The 20,049-nt window shown below is 22.3% G+C and overlaps 4 protein-coding genes across 4 annotated transcripts; 2 read left to right on the top strand and 2 right to left on the bottom strand.

Annotated features, from left to right (window-relative positions):
• Positions 1-1,811: 1,811 nt before the first annotated feature.
• LOC122860205 (raf homolog serine/threonine-protein kinase Raf) lies at positions 1,812-5,033 on the bottom strand. The gene is made up of 3 exons (XM_044163909.1): positions 4,351-5,033; positions 2,403-4,255; positions 1,812-2,330 (listed from the first exon to the last, which is right to left on the bottom strand). The coding sequence occupies exons 1-2, from the start codon at positions 4,708-4,710 to the stop codon at positions 2,417-2,419; spliced, it is 2,199 nt and encodes a 732-aa protein (XP_044019844.1). The 5' UTR covers positions 4,711-5,033; the 3' UTR covers positions 1,812-2,330; positions 2,403-2,416.
• Positions 5,034-5,876: 843 nt separating this feature from the next.
• Positions 5,877-9,726, top strand: LOC122847442 (venom dipeptidyl peptidase 4-like). The gene is made up of 13 exons (XM_044145128.1): positions 5,877-6,084; positions 6,267-6,352; positions 6,553-6,630; positions 6,696-6,748; positions 6,828-7,027; positions 7,106-7,278; positions 7,344-7,586; positions 7,665-8,126; positions 8,220-8,410; positions 8,478-8,672; positions 8,780-8,940; positions 9,010-9,221; positions 9,298-9,726. Exons 1-13 carry the CDS (start codon positions 5,877-5,879, stop codon positions 9,385-9,387), a joined length of 2,352 nt encoding a protein of 783 aa, XP_044001063.1. The 3' UTR covers positions 9,388-9,726.
• Positions 9,727-12,764: 3,038 nt separating this feature from the next.
• LOC122847449 lies at positions 12,765-14,309 on the top strand. The gene is made up of 4 exons (XM_044145142.1): positions 12,765-12,843; positions 12,904-13,251; positions 13,342-13,911; positions 13,983-14,309. The coding sequence occupies exons 1-4, from the start codon at positions 12,793-12,795 to the stop codon at positions 14,307-14,309; spliced, it is 1,296 nt and encodes a 431-aa protein (XP_044001077.1). The 5' UTR covers positions 12,765-12,792.
• Positions 14,310-18,553: 4,244 nt separating this feature from the next.
• On the bottom strand, positions 18,554-19,990 carry LOC122847454 (leucine-rich repeat-containing protein 15-like). The gene is made up of 2 exons (XM_044145155.1): positions 19,351-19,990; positions 18,554-19,167 (listed from the first exon to the last, which is right to left on the bottom strand). Exons 1-2 carry the CDS (start codon positions 19,988-19,990, stop codon positions 18,749-18,751), a joined length of 1,059 nt encoding a protein of 352 aa, XP_044001090.1. The 3' UTR covers positions 18,554-18,748.
• Between the last annotated feature and the right edge of the window lie 59 nt (positions 19,991-20,049).

The following is a 20,049-nucleotide window of genomic DNA, read 5'->3' on the forward strand; positions in this document are numbered from 1 at the left end:
ATTTTTTGTATACGAAAAAAAATAATATTTAATCATTATTTTTGTTATTTTATTCTGTCAACTTACTGATGATAAAAGTAATGAAAAGAAAAATCAATTAAAATAAAAAAAAGATATATACAATCAATATTAATTAAATTATTTAATTATTAGCAAAGTTTGATAGTAAAAAAAAAATATAGAGCTTATTTGAAGAGACATAGAGCTTACTTGAAAGAAAAAACAAAAAATATATATATACATTTTTTTTTAAACGATAATATATATTATTAATAAATAATAAAAAAAAAAACGTACTTGAAATATTTAAATACTTCTATAATTAGATAATTTTAATTATGGCCTCGTGATTATTTTGCGAATTGTCTTGCACAACTATCTTTATTTTTAGATACACAAGTCCGTTAACGTATTAAACACTTGTTTGCAAGTTTTCAATATTTTTAAAATTCACGTGACATGTAAATTATAACAGATAAAAAAAAATTAAATATGTTTTTTTTATCATCAGTATGGTCATACGTGTAAATTATACATTATAAAATTTTATTTATTCCATTTATATGACGTAGATAATTTTACATGACACACGTCAAGAAGCCTTAATACCCAGCTCATCTTTAAATAATTTACTTTTTTTTAAATGATAATTAAAATAATTAATTACTGAAAATATAAAAAATGTTAATTTAATTTTAAATAATACTACAAATTATCAATTTAATATTTTTTTTATTTATTGTTTTTTTTTTTTTGCTTTTTTGTTATTTGTTTTTTTCTTTTTTAAATTTTATGTTTACAGTATTTTGGTTTTTTTTTTTTTTTATTTATTCTCTTGATATAACTGAAATTATTTTAAGTAACTCATCTTTTTTTTTCGAGGGCACACAGAAATTTAAAAATATCATTGATTAAAGTAGATTTTATTTTAGAAGATAATATATATAAATAAATAAATAGATCAAACAGAAAAAAAAAGAAAATAGTAATTTTTCTTTCGAGTATTCTTAAAATCTAAAAATTTTCATAAATTAGTGTCTTAAAATTAGTATAATTATCGTGATATACATTGTCCTTAGGCCCTGTGTTTTATTATTATCAACAAAACATATTAACAACATGAAAAAATAAAAATAATAATTATCGAAGATGTTTACCTCGATTGTCACGCGCACGCCACTCAACTGACGGCATTTTTAAAAATCAATACTTTACAATAAAAAAAAAAGAAATTAAATTAATTATAACATGTTCACTTTGTTTATAATCAATTTATTGAAAATAATTAGTTTTTATAAAATTGATTTATCCACTGACACAAAATAATTCACTAATATTATTTCTACCTTTTTCTTTTAATAAAAAAAAAAAATTTCAATTTGTCTATTATTTATTTTGACGTCACTAGAATTTTCTTTATTAAACATAATGTTTTTTTTTTTTTTGTTTATATTCTAACTATTATTAATATATGTATACTATTTTAATCGTTTTTTTTTTTTTCAAATTATATACACATACTTCTGGTAATATTCGTTTCAATACCTAAATTATTAAATAAATTTAATTTTCAAATTAATTATTATTTATTTAAATTAATTTTTCTATAATATTTAAAAAGTAGTATTAAAAACTGTTTTAAATTTATCATTACAATAATTTTAATTATTATTTTCAAATTTGTACAAATATATTTTACTTGGAAATGTAAAAATTATATATTGAAAAATTAATTATTATTTATCAATTATTTATTAATAATAAATTATTATTATTTTTAAAAAAATTTACATAATTAAATATTACAAGTTAACGATTCAGCACGACAAAAGGCTTTCATTAAAATCGGCACGTGGTAAATTAATTAAATTTAATTGTTTGAATCAACAATTAATTATTTCACGATGAACTATATCGAAATCTAGATACAACGAAATTTATTAAATCAGTCACACTTACAGATGATTTATCAAATCATGTGGTGACAGGCATATTCTTGCTAGAAATGCTGATTAAATAGTACAACCTTCAAGTGGCTTATTACCTCAACAATCGCACTTGCATTTCGAAATTGATTGACATTACTATTACTACCAATCGAAATGCAAACTTAAGTGATTCACGAATACGTTCAACACACTGGAAAGCTTTTGATGATGATTGTTTTAAATCATGGTACTTATTATCATCACTAAAAGTTGATGTGTATGATGGCACAAGCAACAACAATCAACAATTGTACTTGTATCATGAATTGTTTTCATCAACTGTACCATTTCTTTCATGCCATTGCATCCATGGTTTTTGCATTAATTCCAAATTTAATTTCACTATAAAAATAATTGTAATGTTACCAAGTTGTGTTGAATGTAATAAAGGAAAAAAAAATCTATACAACTTACTTTGAGGCACTTGTTTAAATATTACCACCAGTTGGATAAAATGGAAATGCACCAAATTGAAAATTAACTGGTGTTTTTGGTGATGCACAAGCATAAAGAAAATCATCTGATTGTAATTGTGTACGATTTAAATTTGGTTCTGATGCTGATCTTGTTATTTTAGGTAAACCACGTATAAGTCCCTCAAGACTAGCAAGTATTTGACGAAATATTGGTCTATCATCTCTTGAAAATTTAATACAATTTTCAGTTAATCTTTCTAATGCTTTTGGTGTATCTGATCTTAATTTATTTAAATCAGGACGTAAACGACCACGTCCAACCATAAATAATATTTGATCTTTATTATTAATATTTGAATATGGTAATTGTCCAGCTAATAGTTCAAATGATACAACACCAAATGCATAAACATCTGATTGAAAACTATATGGATTTTCTTCTTGCATTCTAATAACTTCTGGTGCCATCCATAATATTGAACCAGTTGGTTGATGAAATTGTTGTGAACCAGACCATCTTGTTTTAGCTGTTGCCAATCCAAAATCACCAATTTTAACAGTTAAATCATCATGAAGAAATATATTATTACTTTTTAAATCTCTATGTATAATATTTTTAGCATGTAAATAATCCATTCCTTGTGCTGTTTGTCTACCAATTTCAATAAGTGTTAATAATTCAAATTTTGATTCAAATACATGTAAATGTTTATATAATGATGAACCCTCACACCATTGTGTTACAATAGCTAATTGTGGTTTACTAACACAACCCATAAATAATAATATATTAACATGACGTGTTTTACGTAATACAGCAACTTCATTTTTAAATGCTTGTAATTGTGCTGTTGTTGGTATTTTAACATTTAATGTTTTAACAGCAACTGGTCCATGCCAATGTGCTTTATAAACAGTACCAAATGAACCAGAACCAATTCTTGGTCCAACTAATATTTCATCAGCTGGTATTTCCCAATCTTCAATTGATTCACGTGGTGCTAATAAATTTTTTGATGATTCATCAGCTGATCTTGCTCTTGGTCTTTTTGGTCTTAATGTTGATGTTGGACTTGCTTGTGTTGATTGACTATGTTTTGTTGGACTATTACCAGGTGATATTGGACTTTGTATTATACCAATTGTACGATTTGAATTTTGTGTTTTATTATAATCATCAATTGTTGTTAATTGTTCACCTAATTGTTGTTTATTAACCATATTAAAACAAACATTTGGTGCTGAACTTGATCTATCATGTTGTCCAAGTGTACGTGGATGTCTTTGTTGTTGTTGTTGATGATGTTGATGATGATGATGATGAGAATGATGTGAATGTGAATGATGTTGATTATTATTATTATTATTACGTGTATGTGATACTAATGATGGTGACATACTTCTACTACTTAAACCATATGCACTTGGTAATTCTAATATACCAGCTGATGTTTCTGGATTATGTGCTAATAATGCTTTATAATATGCATCTTGTAATCTAACTTGATGACATAATGCTGGTACACCACCAGCACATCTTTGATGAAATCTATAGTTACATGTACGACAATAAAAACCTTGAAATAATAATTTTCTACAACATTCACAAAATGATAATGAAAAAAATGTTTTTCTAACAAAATTATGTGATATTGATGTTGTTATTGGAAATTTATCTGATATTTCAACTGATATTTCATCACATTCAAGCAGTGATATATCTGTATCCCATTGTATTGGACATTTTGAATTGTCATTACGAACAGTATAAACAACACACATTTCAGTTGTTAAATTACGTAGTTTCATAGCTCTTGCAAGTGCATCACGTAGTGCCATACCCTCTCGTACCTTTTTTTTTTTTATAAAACAAACATTTATTAATTATTATTAATTTTAAATACCTATAGAATATATAAATTTATTTATAAAATTATTAAACTTACTTGTACACTTGTTCTTTGTTGATTTGGTAAATGTGCACGTAATAATGTTTTAAGTGGTGTTCTTGGACAATTAAGTAATGCATTTAATTTTTGTTCTTTACATTCTAATTCATGTAATTTTGTTGTTAATTCATTATATTCAATTAAATATATTGATGATGGATTTGGTTGATATGATGATACAAATTTATTATTTAATGCATCAATATTTTGACGTGTTACATTTATAACACTTTGTATATTTTTTAATTCTGATTTAAGTGGATCACTATCATCATATGATGAATCATCTGGATCACTATCACCCTGTTGATCAACTTCATTGTTTATTAATTTATTATTTGATGACATTGAAGACATAATAATGCTATTTTATTTATTACATATGTGTATATATAGATATACACACAATTATTTTATTAAAAAAAAAAAAAGAAAATAATTATATTTTACAATGAAAATTTTGTTTTATTAACAATACTGATTTTTATATTTTAACTATTGATAGATTTAATATACACCATGATTTTTTTGTTTTCTGTTTTTTTTTTTTTAATTTTAATAATTCAATTTTATGGTTATCATTGACCGGGTTTAATTTTGATATGCCGACTACGGCCATATTACAATTTCAGAATACATTGTTGTTATTGTTATTATATATTTATGTGTGTGTGTGTAATTTTATAGAAGAAAAAAACACAAAAAAAAACACGAGACTGCGTCGATTTACGCGCAGCTGTCACTGCAAGAGAGAGAGAGAAATAAATTTTATTATTATTTTGGTGGTGAAATATTGAAGCACAAAATTTATCGACTATTGATAAAACAGATTTATTTTAAAGTGTATATTTTTTTAAACTATTTTTTATGATTTGAATTTGCAGCATATATATACGAAAAGTTGTATGATTATTATTATTTTTTTATTAGAATGACGTAATTGATACTCGTTGAGTTGAGGAAAAAAAAAATAAAAAGGATTTAATTATTCATTGAGAAGATCGAATAGAATTGTATATACACTCAGTTTGTTGAAGTCAACCGATTGAGAATGTTATGTCATTACGTTATCTGACTGTCCCGCGTATTTTTTTTTTATTATTTTTTTTTTTTTACATGTGATTATAATGCTGTGTGATTATTCTGAATAGTATATAATTTTAAATTACATTTTTTTTTATTTAAAAATGCAACAGGAAAATGAATTTAAAGTGAGTATTTTTATGTAAAATAATAATTTTAAAAATATGAAAATTTAATGTACAATATTTTGTTTAATTTTTAATTTATTTTTTAAATTAAAGTTTAGTAAATAATTAAATATTCAAATGGAAAAATTGTTTTTAAAAAATAGCATTTATTGGTTTTAAGTTAATTAATTTATATTTATTTAAAAAAATTATTTCTCTAAAATATTTTACAAAAAATAATTGTTTTTATTTATAATAATTTTACTAAATATAATTTTTAAAATAATTGATAATTTTATCTTGAATTTATTTGATGTTTTTTTTTTTTTTTAGATGGAAGGAATTAAACTAACGTATTCTAAAAAATTTTTAATAATTGGATTATTAATAATAACAGTATTATTTTTATTATTTGTTGGAATAATAGTATTATTTCATTTTAATAATAATACAGTTGGATATAAAAAATCGGGTATCACGATAAATGAACTTGCTCAAGGTCAATTTTATATAAAATTATTCAATGGTACCTGGATTGATGGTTAGTATATTGACTATCAATTAGTAAAAATTAATTCCTGTTGAAAAAAAAAATACATAAATAAATAAAAATAGAGTTCATTTTATTTTTTTTCTCATCTGATTTAATTCAATGCCATGTTCATTACGCAATGAACCACGTTTCCATTTACGATTAATTTTTATTTTTTTTTTTCTTCACAGATAATCAAATATTGTTTAAGGATGAAGACGGAAATTTATTAATTTATGAAATTGATAAAAGTCAATCATCTGTTTTAATAAATTCGGTAAATTAATGACTAAATTTGTTTACTTGATTTTCAAATTTACCATAATGTTGTTTTTATTTTATTTTAATTTAATATATCCCAAGGCCAGTAAAATAAATTAATAATATTAAAATAAATATTTAGAAAAAAAAAAATATAAAATTCAAAAAACAAATAACTATTAAAATTTATGTTAGAAAATTATATTTTATTTTCAGACAATCGCGTCTGATTTCGATGAATTCGAAATCTCAGCCGACAATGAATACGCGTTACTATCGAAAAACGTAAAAGAAGTAAGTTTGCAATATTAAATTAAAAAACTATAAATAATAAATATTATAATTTTTTTTAAATACAGGATTATGAAGTATTCAATTCAATCGAGTGTCGAGTTATTAATTTATCAACATTGTAAGTAAATAAATTGAATTATTAATTAAAAATAATTTCCATGATAAAAACGACATTTTTTTCTTGTTTAAATAATTAGCGATGAAACATTGTTAACTATAAATAATTCGACAAATCATCAACATGCAAGATGGACACCAGAAGGAAATGGATTAATAGTTGTTCATAAAAATAATATATTTTATCTTCCAAAAATTGAGCATGAAGATTTTTATCAAATAACAAAAAGTGGTCGTGATAATTTAATTTACAATGGTGTATGTGATCCATCTTATACCGGTAGCTACATTATAATTTATTCAATTAAAAAAATATACAGTTAACATATTTATAAATATTAAAATTAATATTATTTAGCTGATTCGTCAAAGTGGGAAACAGTTATATGGCTTTCACCGAGTGGAAAATCAATGGCATTTGGATATTTTGATGATTCAAAAATTAAAAAAATTAATATTCCATATTATGGTAATTTAAATGATGATTTAACATATCAATATCCATGGTTAAATTCATTTCACTATTCAAAGGTAAAATAATAATTTTTTATGAAAGCTTTAAGCTGTAAAATAAATAAATTATTGTTTAATTTTAGGCGGGAAGTATAATTCCAGTATCGAAATTATTTTACGTTGATTTGGAATTGGTAGCTAATAGTGATGGAAAAAATATAAAGCTAATTAGAATAAAACAACCAAACAAACTTGCAATTAATAATACAATACTTAATGATGTTGAATTTCCAACTGAAAATATTATAACAATTAATTGGAAAAATAGAATTCAAAATGAATCTTATATTGTGGCTTACAATATTGAAAAATCAATTGACAAAATAGTTTGTATTATTTTATTTTATTGTTTTTTAAAAATATAATTTATAATGATATAATAATAATTTAATTTTATTATTAAGGTGTTTAAAAATTATCAAAAAAATGGCTGGATAATTGAAAATGGTGCTCCACATTTTATCAACAATGCAACTGAATTTTTAATAATATTACCACAAAAACAAATCGATAATGATTATTGGAATCATTTGGCAATTGTGAAGATTAATAAAACTGATGGTAATACTGTAACAAATAATTTAACATCTGGAAGATTTGTTGTTACAGAAATTATTGGATGGGATGAAAAAAAATCACTTGTGTATTATCTTGCAACAGTATCTGATGATCCATCTCAACAACAATTCTATCGTTTATCAACATTAGATATAGATCCAAAACCAGAGTGTCTAAGTTGCAATATTAAAAGTAAAAATAAAGCTTCAGCTTGTTTGTACAATGAGGCATCAATGTCACCATTTAATGAAAGATTTGTTTTAACATGTGGTGGTCCTGATGTTCCTCATATTTCCATATACAATAGTGTAAAAAACAAAAAAATATTAATTTACAATATCATTTAATTTAAATATATAATTTTATTCTATTATTTTAAAAATTTTAATTATAAATTTCAGAATGATTCTACTGAAATAACAACTTGGATGGATAATTTAAAAATTGCAAAATTAATTAATGAAAAAGCTCAGCCTATTGAGATGAAATTAAAAGTACCTATATCAGCTGATTTTAAAGCTGATGTTAAATTACTAATTCCACCAGATGCAGATTTAAATGGCTCAATTAAATATCCTCTAATAATTTATGTGTAAGTATTTTTAAATTGTTATATTATTTTTTACACTTGTGGTTTTATTTAAATTTTTTAAAAATAGATATGCAGGACCAGAATCATTTCAAGTTACTGAAGAATTTAAAGTTGATTGGGGAACATATTTAGTAACAAATAAAAATTTTATTTATGCTGTAATTGATGGACGTGGATCTGGAAGAAGAAGTAGTTCAATGCTATTTTCTGTATACAAAAATTTAGGAACTTTTGAAATTTACGATCAAATTAATGTTACAAGGTTAATTTTTAATTATTTATAAATGATGATTGATGAATAATAATCAAAGAAACATGTGTTATTTTGCAATAATATTTATTGTTTATTAAATCAAAAAAAAATTCCAGATATTTGCAGAATAAATTGCCATTTATTGATGAAAAAAAAACTGCAATTTGGGGATGGAGTTATGGAGGATATGCTGCTGGTATGAGCATGGCATTGGATAAAAAAAATACATTCAAATGTGGAATTTCAGTTGCTCCAGTAACTGATTGGAGGCTATACAGTAAATAATTAAATAACAGCTACTCATTAAAAGTTCATTATGGCTTTAATAATTATTTTAAATTTACAGACTCAGAGTACACTGAAAATTACATGGGTCTTCCAACTTTAGATGATAATTTCAATGGTTATGAGCAAGCACAACTCATTAATAAAGCTAAAAATATCAAATCAAATAGTTACTATTTAATTCATGGTACTTTTGATGACAATGTACATTATCAAAATTCTTTATTACTTGCTGATGAACTAGAAAAAAATAATATCATTTTTCGACAACAGGTATATATTTTTTAAATTAATATCATGTTTATTTATTTATTTATATTGTTAATATATTTTTTTAAAATTATTTCAGATATATACAAATGAAAATCATGATATTAATAATCTTGCTGCACACCTGTATTTATCAATGGAAAATTTTTTGAATGATTGTCTTAATTAATGATGATAAAATAATGAATAATAATAATAAGACAATAAAAATTAAAGATTAATTTAATTTAATATCATATTTTTGTGATAAAATTAAAAATGAAGAAAAAAAATAAAATTGTCAAGCGTTCAAACATTCTGTTTTAGATATATATATATTAATGAAAAAGTACTTATGAATGTAAAGATTATTTAAATAATAAAAAATAAAGATAAAATTTTATAAAATTTTTATACATTAACCCAAAAAAACAAGTATCAAAATGACGTTTGTGTACATAATATTAATATCTTGATAAAAAATAATGTACATTCAAGAATAAAAGTAAAATATTTTATATTTGCCTAACAATTGATTAATAACAAAATTTTAAACACATTTAAATTACTGTGCTCTGTAAATAAAAAATTTTAGTCGTCTAAGTCTAGTATAAATAAGAAAAAAACTGCTTCACGTATTATATTTAAAAAACAATCTCAAGGATTATCATCGGAACAGTATAAAAGGCAACTTCAATTTCAGAATAACGCCCATTACAAATAATAATTTTTTTAAATATATAATTAAACTTTTCTGTAAAATTTTTTTCATTTATCAAAATGAAGATTATTATAATTTTTCTTATTGTATTGTCTCAACTGAAAAAGGTATGTAATTTAATTTAATTTAATTTAAGGAAAATTTATGAAATATATTGAATATTTTATTATCAAAATAGGGACACGGACTAAAAATTGATTCGGTAAAAAATTCATTGCTATCATCAACTAAAACAAATATTAACATTGATGATATTCGTAATCTTACTATGTTTTATCATAGTTTAGAAGAATCACTTCAAACAAAAAATGTAAAAGAACTGCTAATATTAAACGAATTATTTTATTATACCCTAAGAATATATGAAAATTTAAAAATTCATAAAGCTGACAAAATTAAAAATATAGCTGAATGTCAAATAAAATCGAATAGTTTAATTGTTGATGCAATGAGTGAGGCACATGAAAAAATTTCTAAATGCTTTTCAAACAATACAATAACTTTTGGAAATATGTGTCATCAATATTTATGGGTAACTTGATTTATATATATTTTTTTAAATTTATAATTAATCTATTGAGTATTAAATGTTGATTTTTTTTTTAAAATGTATAGTCTCTCGATTTAAAATCAAAGTATCCAAAGTGTTATGAACCCACATCAGTGGAAATTCTTCAGTGTCTTGATGATAAAATAAATAATGAAAATGTCGATAAATCATATAAAGATTTAATAAGCAACTTTTACAATAGCTATAAATCTGTAAATTTATCATTGGATGATTGTAACTACAATGTTAGAGTAGCTTTAAATAAGACAATTTTAGAAGTATCGAGAAATTTCGATTTATGTATGTTATCACTCCCTGCAACTTTAAAAAATGATTCTAAGAATGAAAAAAATCATTTCAATTATGGCAAAAATTTGACAAATTTATATCACAATCAGCAAGATATAATTAATACAAATAATTTCAGAATGTTTGATCGTATAAAGACTATTGATTGGAGAGTTGCTATGAATTATCTAAATTATACTTTTGTCAAAGATAAAAATGTTACTTGTTGTATAAATTATTCAAAAGAATATTTTCATAGAATAACAACAAACGCTTTAATCGAGAGTGATAAATTTTTCAATAATCAAACTACAATTTTCACAAATTTCATCAATGCAATTATTCAGGTATAAATGTTTTTCTTTAACAATAATTTATAATTTATCAAGTATAATCATGTGTAAATATACTATAATAAATTTATTTTTATTTTCATATTAAGAGAGATGATGTGTTATCAACATTCAATTTTTGTTTAATATATAAAAAGAACTCTATAGCAGATATTGTATTTGGATGTATCGATCGATATATTGTTAAAAATCCTACCAATAAGATGATTAATTTATATCAAGAGTTTGATAATAGTATGAAGAAAAATCTTGACCTGATGCTTTCGAAATTTAATGATTTTTCACAAAAAACAATGAATACCTTGGAAAATGGTATAAAACGTGCAAGGATTTCATTTGATTCATGCCTTAATTACAAAAAAGAAATAAAAAATTTGTGTAATTAATTGGTTGTCCAATTGTTTATCGAGAATAATAATTATTCAACTAAAGGTTTATGATCTAATTTTTATTTACAATCTGTATGAGTATGCCAATAAAGAAAATAAATTAAATACAAGTTTTAAACATTTTATAATTTCATCTGTATACCCAAATTCACCGCAACATTCACATGCTTCTTTGCACTAATTTATTTTAAAAAAATATATAATATATTAAAAACAAGTTATAGAATTGCCAGCAAAAAAATCGAAATAATTGAAAACAATACATGAAACTTTCAGGATAATAATATTAAAGTGTCGTCTAAATGATAAGGGGATATATAATTCCACAAACATTTAATTTAGAAATATACGATCTAGTCTTATCTAAAAAAGAACATAAAATTAAAAAATAAATAAATCATTTTAAAAAACGAGTAAAGATAATGGTTCGTCAAATATTCTTTGTCTGACTTTTGTTGACTTTCATTTTTTATTAACTATATATTTCATAAATTAAAGATTAATTTTTTTCTCAAGATAAATGAATTTTATTATTTGTAATTTATGCAAATAAAACATGATAATTACTTGTATTATTTTTTCTTTAAAAAATATATATTTTATTAAATATATTCGAAGAAAGTAGGTTTTAAATTTATTGAAATTAAAAATATTGATTGGAAAATTAAACAAAAATAAATCAATTATAGTAACAATCAATTTAAAACTCATTTTTCCGATTATTCCAAAAACTAATTGATACATAAAATTATGTACAATGATTTTATTAATATAAAGTAAATATAAAATTTGAAAAAAACATGGTACATTGACATCAAAATTATGAGATAAAACAAATATCTAAATAACGATTGTGTAAATCATATCTCTTATTTCGTGCTGAATATAAATTTAAATAAATATAAAATAAAAAAAAAAATAGCGTTTTATAAAATCTGCACGCGAAAAGGATTAGTAAAACGAAAAATAAAAAAAATTCCATATGTATCTAACAATTAATTTATCACAAAATCTTTAACACGTGTCCATTACTCTTTCGTGAATAAATAATCAATTTCAGGCACCTAATTCTAGTATAAATAATAAAATAATATTGTTCTACGTTTTTTAAAAAATCACGTAGCAAATATAGGTAGTAAAAATAATCTTAAAGATATCGTCACAGCCCATATAAAAGGCAAGTGTAATTTCGAAATTATTCACTTATTAAATTATAAAGTTGTAGATCATTTAAATTCAACACCGAATATCGAAATTTTTTCTTTACAATTGCTTTTATTTTTAATTTATAAAAATGAAGATTATTATAATTTTTCTTTTTATATTGTCTCTTCTACTGAAAAAGGTATGTAATTTAATTTAATTTGAAGAAAATTCATAAGAGAAATTTTATTATCAAAAATAGGGTCATGGAGAAAAAATTAATTCGGAAAAAAATTCAATGCTATCATTAACTAAAGCAAATATTGATGAAATTCGTAATCTTACTAATTTTCATCATAGTCTAGAAGAATCTCTTCAAATAAAAAACCAAAAAGAATTGGTAATATTTCACAAATTATTTCATTTCGCCATGAGTTTAAATGAAGATTTAATGACTCACCCGATTGTTAAAAATAAAAACACAACTGAATGTAAAATTCGATCGAATGATTTGATAGTTAATGCAATTGTCGATTTATTTGATAAAATTTCACAAAACTTTTCAAACATTTCAATAATTTTTGGAAATATGTGTCATCAATATTTATGGGTAATTCATATTTGATTTATATGTATATTTTTTTAAATTTGTAATTAATCTATTGAGTATTGAATTTTAATTTTTTTTATAAATGTATAGTCTCTCGATTTACAATCAAAGTATCCAAAGTGTTATAAAGCCTCATCAGTGGAAATTTTTCAGTGTCTTGATAATGAAATAAAAAATAAAAATGTCAATAAATTATATAAAAATTTAATAAGCAACTATTACAATAGCTATGAATCTGTTAATTTGTCGTTGGATAAAATTTACTCCAATGCAAAAGTGGCTTGGAATAAGACAATTATGGAAATAACAAGAAGTTTTGATTTATGTGTTTTATCACTTCCAATAACTTTGAAAAGTGACTCAATGAATAAAGCAGCTCATTCCAATTATGGAAAAAATTTGACAAATTTATATCACAGTCAACGAGATATAATCAATACAAATAATTTTAGAATATTTGATCAAATAAAGACTATTGATTGGAAAATTTCCATGAATTATCTCAATCATACTTTTAACGAAGATAAAAATGTTACTTGCTGCATAAATTTTTCAGAAGAATATCTTCATAAAATAACAACAAACGCTTTAACCGAGAATGATAAATTTTTCCATACAGAAATTGCAATTTTTGAAAACTTCATCAATCAAATTATTCAGGTATAAATGTTTTTCTTTTTAAAATTTTTGTAAATATATTATAATATATTTATTTTCATTTTCATAATAAGAGAGGTGATGTCTCATCAACATTCAACTTTTGCTCGATATATAAAAAAAACTCCACTACAATGCACATGGTATTTGATTGTATTGATCGAAGCATCGTAAATCATCCTTCAACAGAGATGATCAATTTATACAAAGAGTTGGATAATATTATGAAGAGTAATCGTGACTTGATTGTTTCAACATTTAAAAATGATCATTCCCCGAAAATATTAAATGTCATAAAAAATGCTTTGAAATATGCAGATACATCATTCAATTTATGCATTGATGACAACAAAAAACTCAAAAAATGTGTCAATCATATCAATTCTAAACATCTCAATTAATTAATTAATTAATTGTCCAATTGTTTATTTAGCTTCATGAAATAATGATAATGACTTTGTGTAAAACGATATTATTCTGTGTCCACTTGATATATTTTTTGTTCATATAACTCAAATAACGTCAAGTTTAAATTACAATTATGAATAAATAATAATTTTAGATATTTCGAATGTATAACTTGGTACTGGTAAAATAATATATAATAAAATGGGATTTATGGTATAATTGTTATTTACATTAAAATTTGTAAACGTATATTTAAAAATAAAAAAAATGATAACATATTTGTTCAAGCTTTTTATATTTATTTTTTCAACCTTACAATTACATTATTTATTATCACTATTATTTTACTTAAATAATTTTTTTTACATTTAAATTTAATGTGTGTTTTCAATTGAAAAAAAAAATAATTTATTTATGTTAATTACGATGAGGATCTTCACATCTGTAACCATTCTCGTTACATGCTAAATTTTCACAACAAGGATATTCCATGCCAAAACACTAGATAATAAAATTATTATTATTATCATAATCATTGATAAATTATTTATTGTTAGTTTTTGTCATACTTACTTTTTCATTAATTTTGCGACAAGTATTCTGTGTTGATTGACATATTTTATCAGTACACACGAGTTCATCACAACATTCAGCTGCTTTTTCACACTATTTTATTCGAGAAAAAATAAAAGTCTCTTATTGTTTATATCAAATGTTTCATCTCAATAAATGGAATTTATTTAACTTACTTTTATAAATTGTTTTTTACAAATTTCTGATGTTAATTGACATTTTTTTTGTTCATTACAAGTATAATTAAGGCAGCATGGTTTCAACTGATCACACTGTAAATTAAAAATACAAATTATTTTTTATTTCAGATTATAAATAGCAAAAGTTTGAATGCATCACTTTTATTTTTCAGTATCTTTTAAAATTTTATCCATTATATTCATTTTACATTTAAATAATGTTTAATTTTGATTTTTATATTTTTTAATTTATGATAAGTAAAAAAAAAGAATACTTACAGTTTTTTCACGAGTGCCACAAAAACCTGCCTGAACAATTAAATTGAAATGATAAAATATTTGTAAAGTGATAAATAGAACAAATATCTTTAAAAACATTTTATAAACTTGTTGTATATCTTCCAAACAATTTAAAATAAATTTATTAATATTATATTATTTTTTTCAACGGTAATTTATACAAAACAAAATTACCATTATTTTTTTAACCAACTGATATGTGTCTGGACAATTTAGTTTTCAGAAAAACAGTATATAAATTCGATGTCTGTAAAACATACGATAAAAAAAAAAATATCTAAAAATGTACATAAAATAAAAAACAAATAAAAAAGTTTGAAAACGCGTAAAGATAATGGTTTGACAAATATTCTTCGTCTGATTTTTGTTGAGTTTAATTTTTTATTTACTTTTTAACTGAATATCATAAAAAACTCAAGTTAAAAAATAAAAGATTAAATTTTTTTATCAAATTTAATTTATATTATTTTTTTTTTTTTTCAAGATAAATAAATTTTATTGCACGTAACGTTTGCAAATTAAAAGTCAGAATTATGATAAATTTAAAGGATAACATAATTTTCTTTCTGCAAAACTTTATGAAATTTCATATACATTATATAATTTTAATTAAAAAAATAAGAAAATGAACAAACATCCTACTTTTAAATATTCATATGGATTAAAAAGTACTTATGTATGTCTAATGATTCTATAAATATAAAATAGGGATAAAATTTTATAAAATTTATATACAATGACCCAAAAAAACAAGTATCCAAATGACGATTGTGTACATATCATTTATATCTTGCTAAAAAATAATCTACATTTAATTCTAAAACTGATAAATATGAATTTAAAAATAAGGTATTGTATAAAATTGGCACGTGCAATGCCCGAGCAAATCGAAAAATGAAAAATATTTGTCTAGCAGTTAATTTATCACAAAATCTTATAAACTTATCTCGATTACTTTTTCATGTAAATAAAAAATGCCATATAAAAGGCAAGTAAGATTTTAAAATTATCCACTTTTTAAATTATAAAGTTAAAGACCATTCAAATTCAACGCTGAATATCGAAAGATTTTTTTTTCCAGTTGATTTTTTTTTTTATTTATAAAAATGAAGATTATTATAATTTTTTTTTTTATATTGTCTCTACTGAAAAAGGTATGTCATTTCATTTGATTTAATTTAAGGGAAATTTATAAAAGATATTGAATATTTTATTATCAAAAATAGGGTCATGGAGAAAAATTTGATTCGGTAATAAATTCATCGATATCGTCAACTCAAAAAAATATTAACATTGATGATATTCGTAATCTTACTTATTTTCATCATAGTCTAGAAGAAACGCTTCAAATAAAAAATGAACAAGAGTCTATAATATTACACGAATTTTTTTATTATGCCATAAATTTGAATAAAGATTTAATGACTCACCCAATTTTTGAATTTAAAAATACAACTAGCTGTAAAATTCAAACAAATGATTTAATAGTTGATGCGATTGTCGAGGTATTCAATCAAATTTCGAAATGCTTTTCAAACAATACAGTAGCTTTTGGAAATATGTGTCATCAATATTTATGGGTAATTTGATTTATATATATTTTTTTAAATTTATAATTGATCTATTGAGTACTAAATGTTGATATTTTTTATAAATGTATAGTCTCTCGATTTACAATCACAGTATCCAAAGTGTTATGAACTCAGAACAGTGAAAACTCTTCAGTGTCTCGATGATAATATTAAAAATAAAAATGTCGATAAATTATATAATGATTTAATAAGCAACTATTACAATAGCTATAAATCTGTAAATTTATCATTGAATAATTGTTACTACAATGTTAGAGTGGCTTTGAATAATACAATTAAGAAAATAATAACTAAATTTGATTTATGTATTTTATCACTCCCGATAACTTTGAAAAAAAATGATTCTAAGAATGAAACAAATCATTCCAATTATGGCAAAAATTTGACAAATTTATATCACAATCAGCAAGATATAATCAATACAAATAATTTTAGAATGTTTGATCAAATAAAGACTATTGATTGGAGAATTTCTATGAATTATCTAAATTATACTTTCGTAAAAGATAAAAATGTTACTTGCTGCTTAAATTATTCGGAAGAATATCTTTATAAAATAACAACAAACGCTTTAACCGAGAATGATAAATTTTTTCACAATGAAACTGCAATTTTCAACAACTTTATTAATCAAATTATTCAGGTATAAATTTTTTTCTTTAACAATTTATAATTTAACAAGTAATTATGTGTAAATATATCATTATAAATTTATTTTCATTTTCATAATAAGAGAGGTGATGTCTCATCAACATTCAACTTTTGCTCGATATATAAAAAAAACTCCACTACATGGAACATGGTATTTGATTGTATTGATCGAAGCATCGTAAATCGTCCTTCAACAGAGATGATCAATTTATACAAAGTGTTGGATAATATTATGAAGAACAACCGTGACTTGATTGTTTTAACATTTAAAAATGATCATTCCAAGAAAATATTAAAAGTCCTAGAAAATGCTATGAAATATGCAGATACATCATTCAATTTATGCATTGATGACAACAAAAAACTCAAAAAATGTGTCAATCATATTAATCCCGAACATCGTAATTAATTAATTGCCCCATTGTTTATTTAGCTTCATGAAATAATGATAATGACTTTGTGTAAAACGTTCATCAACAATTAAAATAACAATATGTATATTTTTAAAATATAGCTCATTGGTAACATAATAATTCAAATGTAAATCTCATTATGAAATGTGTTAAATTATTTCTCGACCGTCTTTTGACTTCAATTATGTCATGTTATCAGTCAATTTTATCCATTCAATTTCGACCCTCTTTTTATGTAAGCATCATAGTTTGTTCCAATTTTTGCTCAAACTATTTTCAACCTACAATATAAATTAACCAATAATGAAAAAACAAAAATTAAAAAAAGAATAAATAATCAAAACAAATAAATCATAACATAATATTTTTTTATTTTGTTAAATTTTTATTTATTATATTATTAAGTTCATTTATATGTCATTATTTTATTGATATTATTTTTTTTTCTTCTAAAATTAATTATTCTATTCTTCAAAAATTTATTTCAAATAAAATTATTTATTTATATCATAATTTTTTTCTACTCCAGTCAAACCAGCTGAGATAAGATTTTTTCTAAATATATTTTTTTTGAATATATTTAATGTTTATTTTGTGATTAATAAAGAGTCATTGCACAGAATCATCAACCATTATATTAACAAAATAATAAAAATTAAATTAAATTAAATTTTAATATTTATTCACTATACTTGTTGATATTTTTTATGTAAATTTTAGAATTTCATACATTAATCCATGTTGATTCAGATAAATCCCAAGCTTCTTTGTTCACAACAACATTTGTATTTTCAAGAAATAATATCATAATTGTTGAATTTCTAAATGCATTATCTTCAATAACCAAATTATTATTTTTCGATAAACTTATTATTCTACTTGTCAATCCACGAAATGTATCACTTTTAATAATTGTCAAATTATTATTATCCAATTCAAGACAATCAAGATCAAGTCCTTCAAATGAACCAGGCTCAATATCATCAATGTTATTTCCTACCAAATTTAATGATGTTAAATTTTTCAACTCATTAAAAATACCAATTTTTATTTTTTTAATATTATTTGAAGTCATTGATAATAGCGATAATTCATCAAGCCCTTTAAACACTCCAGGTATTAAATTATCAAGTAAATTATTATCTAATATTAATTCACGAATTTTCGATTCAATAAATGCATTATTTTCAATTTCATTAATTTTATTAAATGACAAATTTAAATCATACTGTTTATTAATATTGTTAAATATATTTTTATCAATTTTAGTTAATTGATTTTTACTTAAATCAATTGTTTCAATTTTATCAAAGCTATCAAATGTACCAGGTTGAATATTTTTCAATTTATTTGATGATAAACGTAAATGTTTTAAAGATTTAAATGAGCTAAATGCTTGTAATTCAATTGACGTTATATTATCATCAGCAAATTCAATGTCAACAACAATTGGATAAAATTTTAACATATCTGAGCTAATTATTGTTAAATTACTTTTTATTATTTTAAGGTGTAGTAAATTTTTGAGACCTTTTAATGTTGTTGTTATGAGACTTTGATCATCTCTATTAATGATTAATGTTAATTTATTTAATGTTTCATCAAGTGATTTAAATAAACCAGGTATCATTGGTATTATTCCTGATTTTATTTCAAGTGATTTTAACATTGGTAAACCATTCCATGAATCTATTTCTATATTTAATTTATCATTGCATAATATAAAAGTTAAATGAAATATTGTTAAATTTTTAAATGCATTTGGTGCAATTGATGTTATTTTTTTATCAATTATAAATAAATATGGTGATGGATATAATTCTTCAACTGATATTAGTATATTTTTTTTTTTACAAATTCTTGTTGTGTTGTTGTTGATGTTACGACAAGTTAATTCATCATTTGTTGAAATTGAAGAAATAATTGTTATTAATTTGTATAACCACAGTAACCTGATTATTTTCATTTTAAATACTTTTTTTTTTAGATATAATTTTAACTTGCGTGGATGTAGTGATGGAACAC

Source organism: Aphidius gifuensis, linkage group LG1 (genome assembly GCF_014905175.1).
Source record: "Aphidius gifuensis isolate YNYX2018 linkage group LG1, ASM1490517v1, whole genome shotgun sequence".
NCBI lineage: Eukaryota > Metazoa > Arthropoda > Insecta > Hymenoptera > Braconidae > Aphidius > Aphidius gifuensis.

Coding starts and splice junctions, on each gene's coding strand:
- LOC122860205 (XM_044163909.1), bottom strand. CDS start 4,710: ATGTCTTCAATGTCATCAAATAATAAATTAATAAACAATGAAGTTGAT. Junction 4,256..4,350: donor AACAAAGAACAAGTGTACAA/GTAAGTTTAATA, acceptor AAAAAAAAAAAG/GTACGAGAGGGTATGGCACT.
- LOC122847442 (XM_044145128.1), top strand. CDS start 5,877: ATGGAAGGAATTAAACTAACGTATTCTAAAAAATTTTTAATAATTGGA. Junction 8,411..8,477: donor TATCCTCTAATAATTTATGT/GTAAGTATTTTT, acceptor TTTTAAAAATAG/ATATGCAGGACCAGAATCAT. Junction 8,673..8,779: donor GATCAAATTAATGTTACAAG/GTTAATTTTTAA, acceptor AAAAAATTCCAG/ATATTTGCAGAATAAATTGC.
- LOC122847449 (XM_044145142.1), top strand. CDS start 12,793: ATGAAGATTATTATAATTTTTCTTTTTATATTGTCTCTTCTACTGAAA. Junction 12,844..12,903: donor TGTCTCTTCTACTGAAAAAG/GTATGTAATTTA, acceptor TATCAAAAATAG/GGTCATGGAGAAAAAATTAA. Junction 13,912..13,982: donor TCATCAATCAAATTATTCAG/GTATAAATGTTT, acceptor TTTCATAATAAG/AGAGGTGATGTCTCATCAAC.
- LOC122847454 (XM_044145155.1), bottom strand. CDS start 19,990: ATGAAAATAATCAGGTTACTGTGGTTATACAAATTAATAACAATTATT. Junction 19,168..19,350: donor ATTGAAAAATATTCAACCTG/GTACATTTGATA, acceptor AATTAATATTAG/ATAATAATTTACTTGATAAT.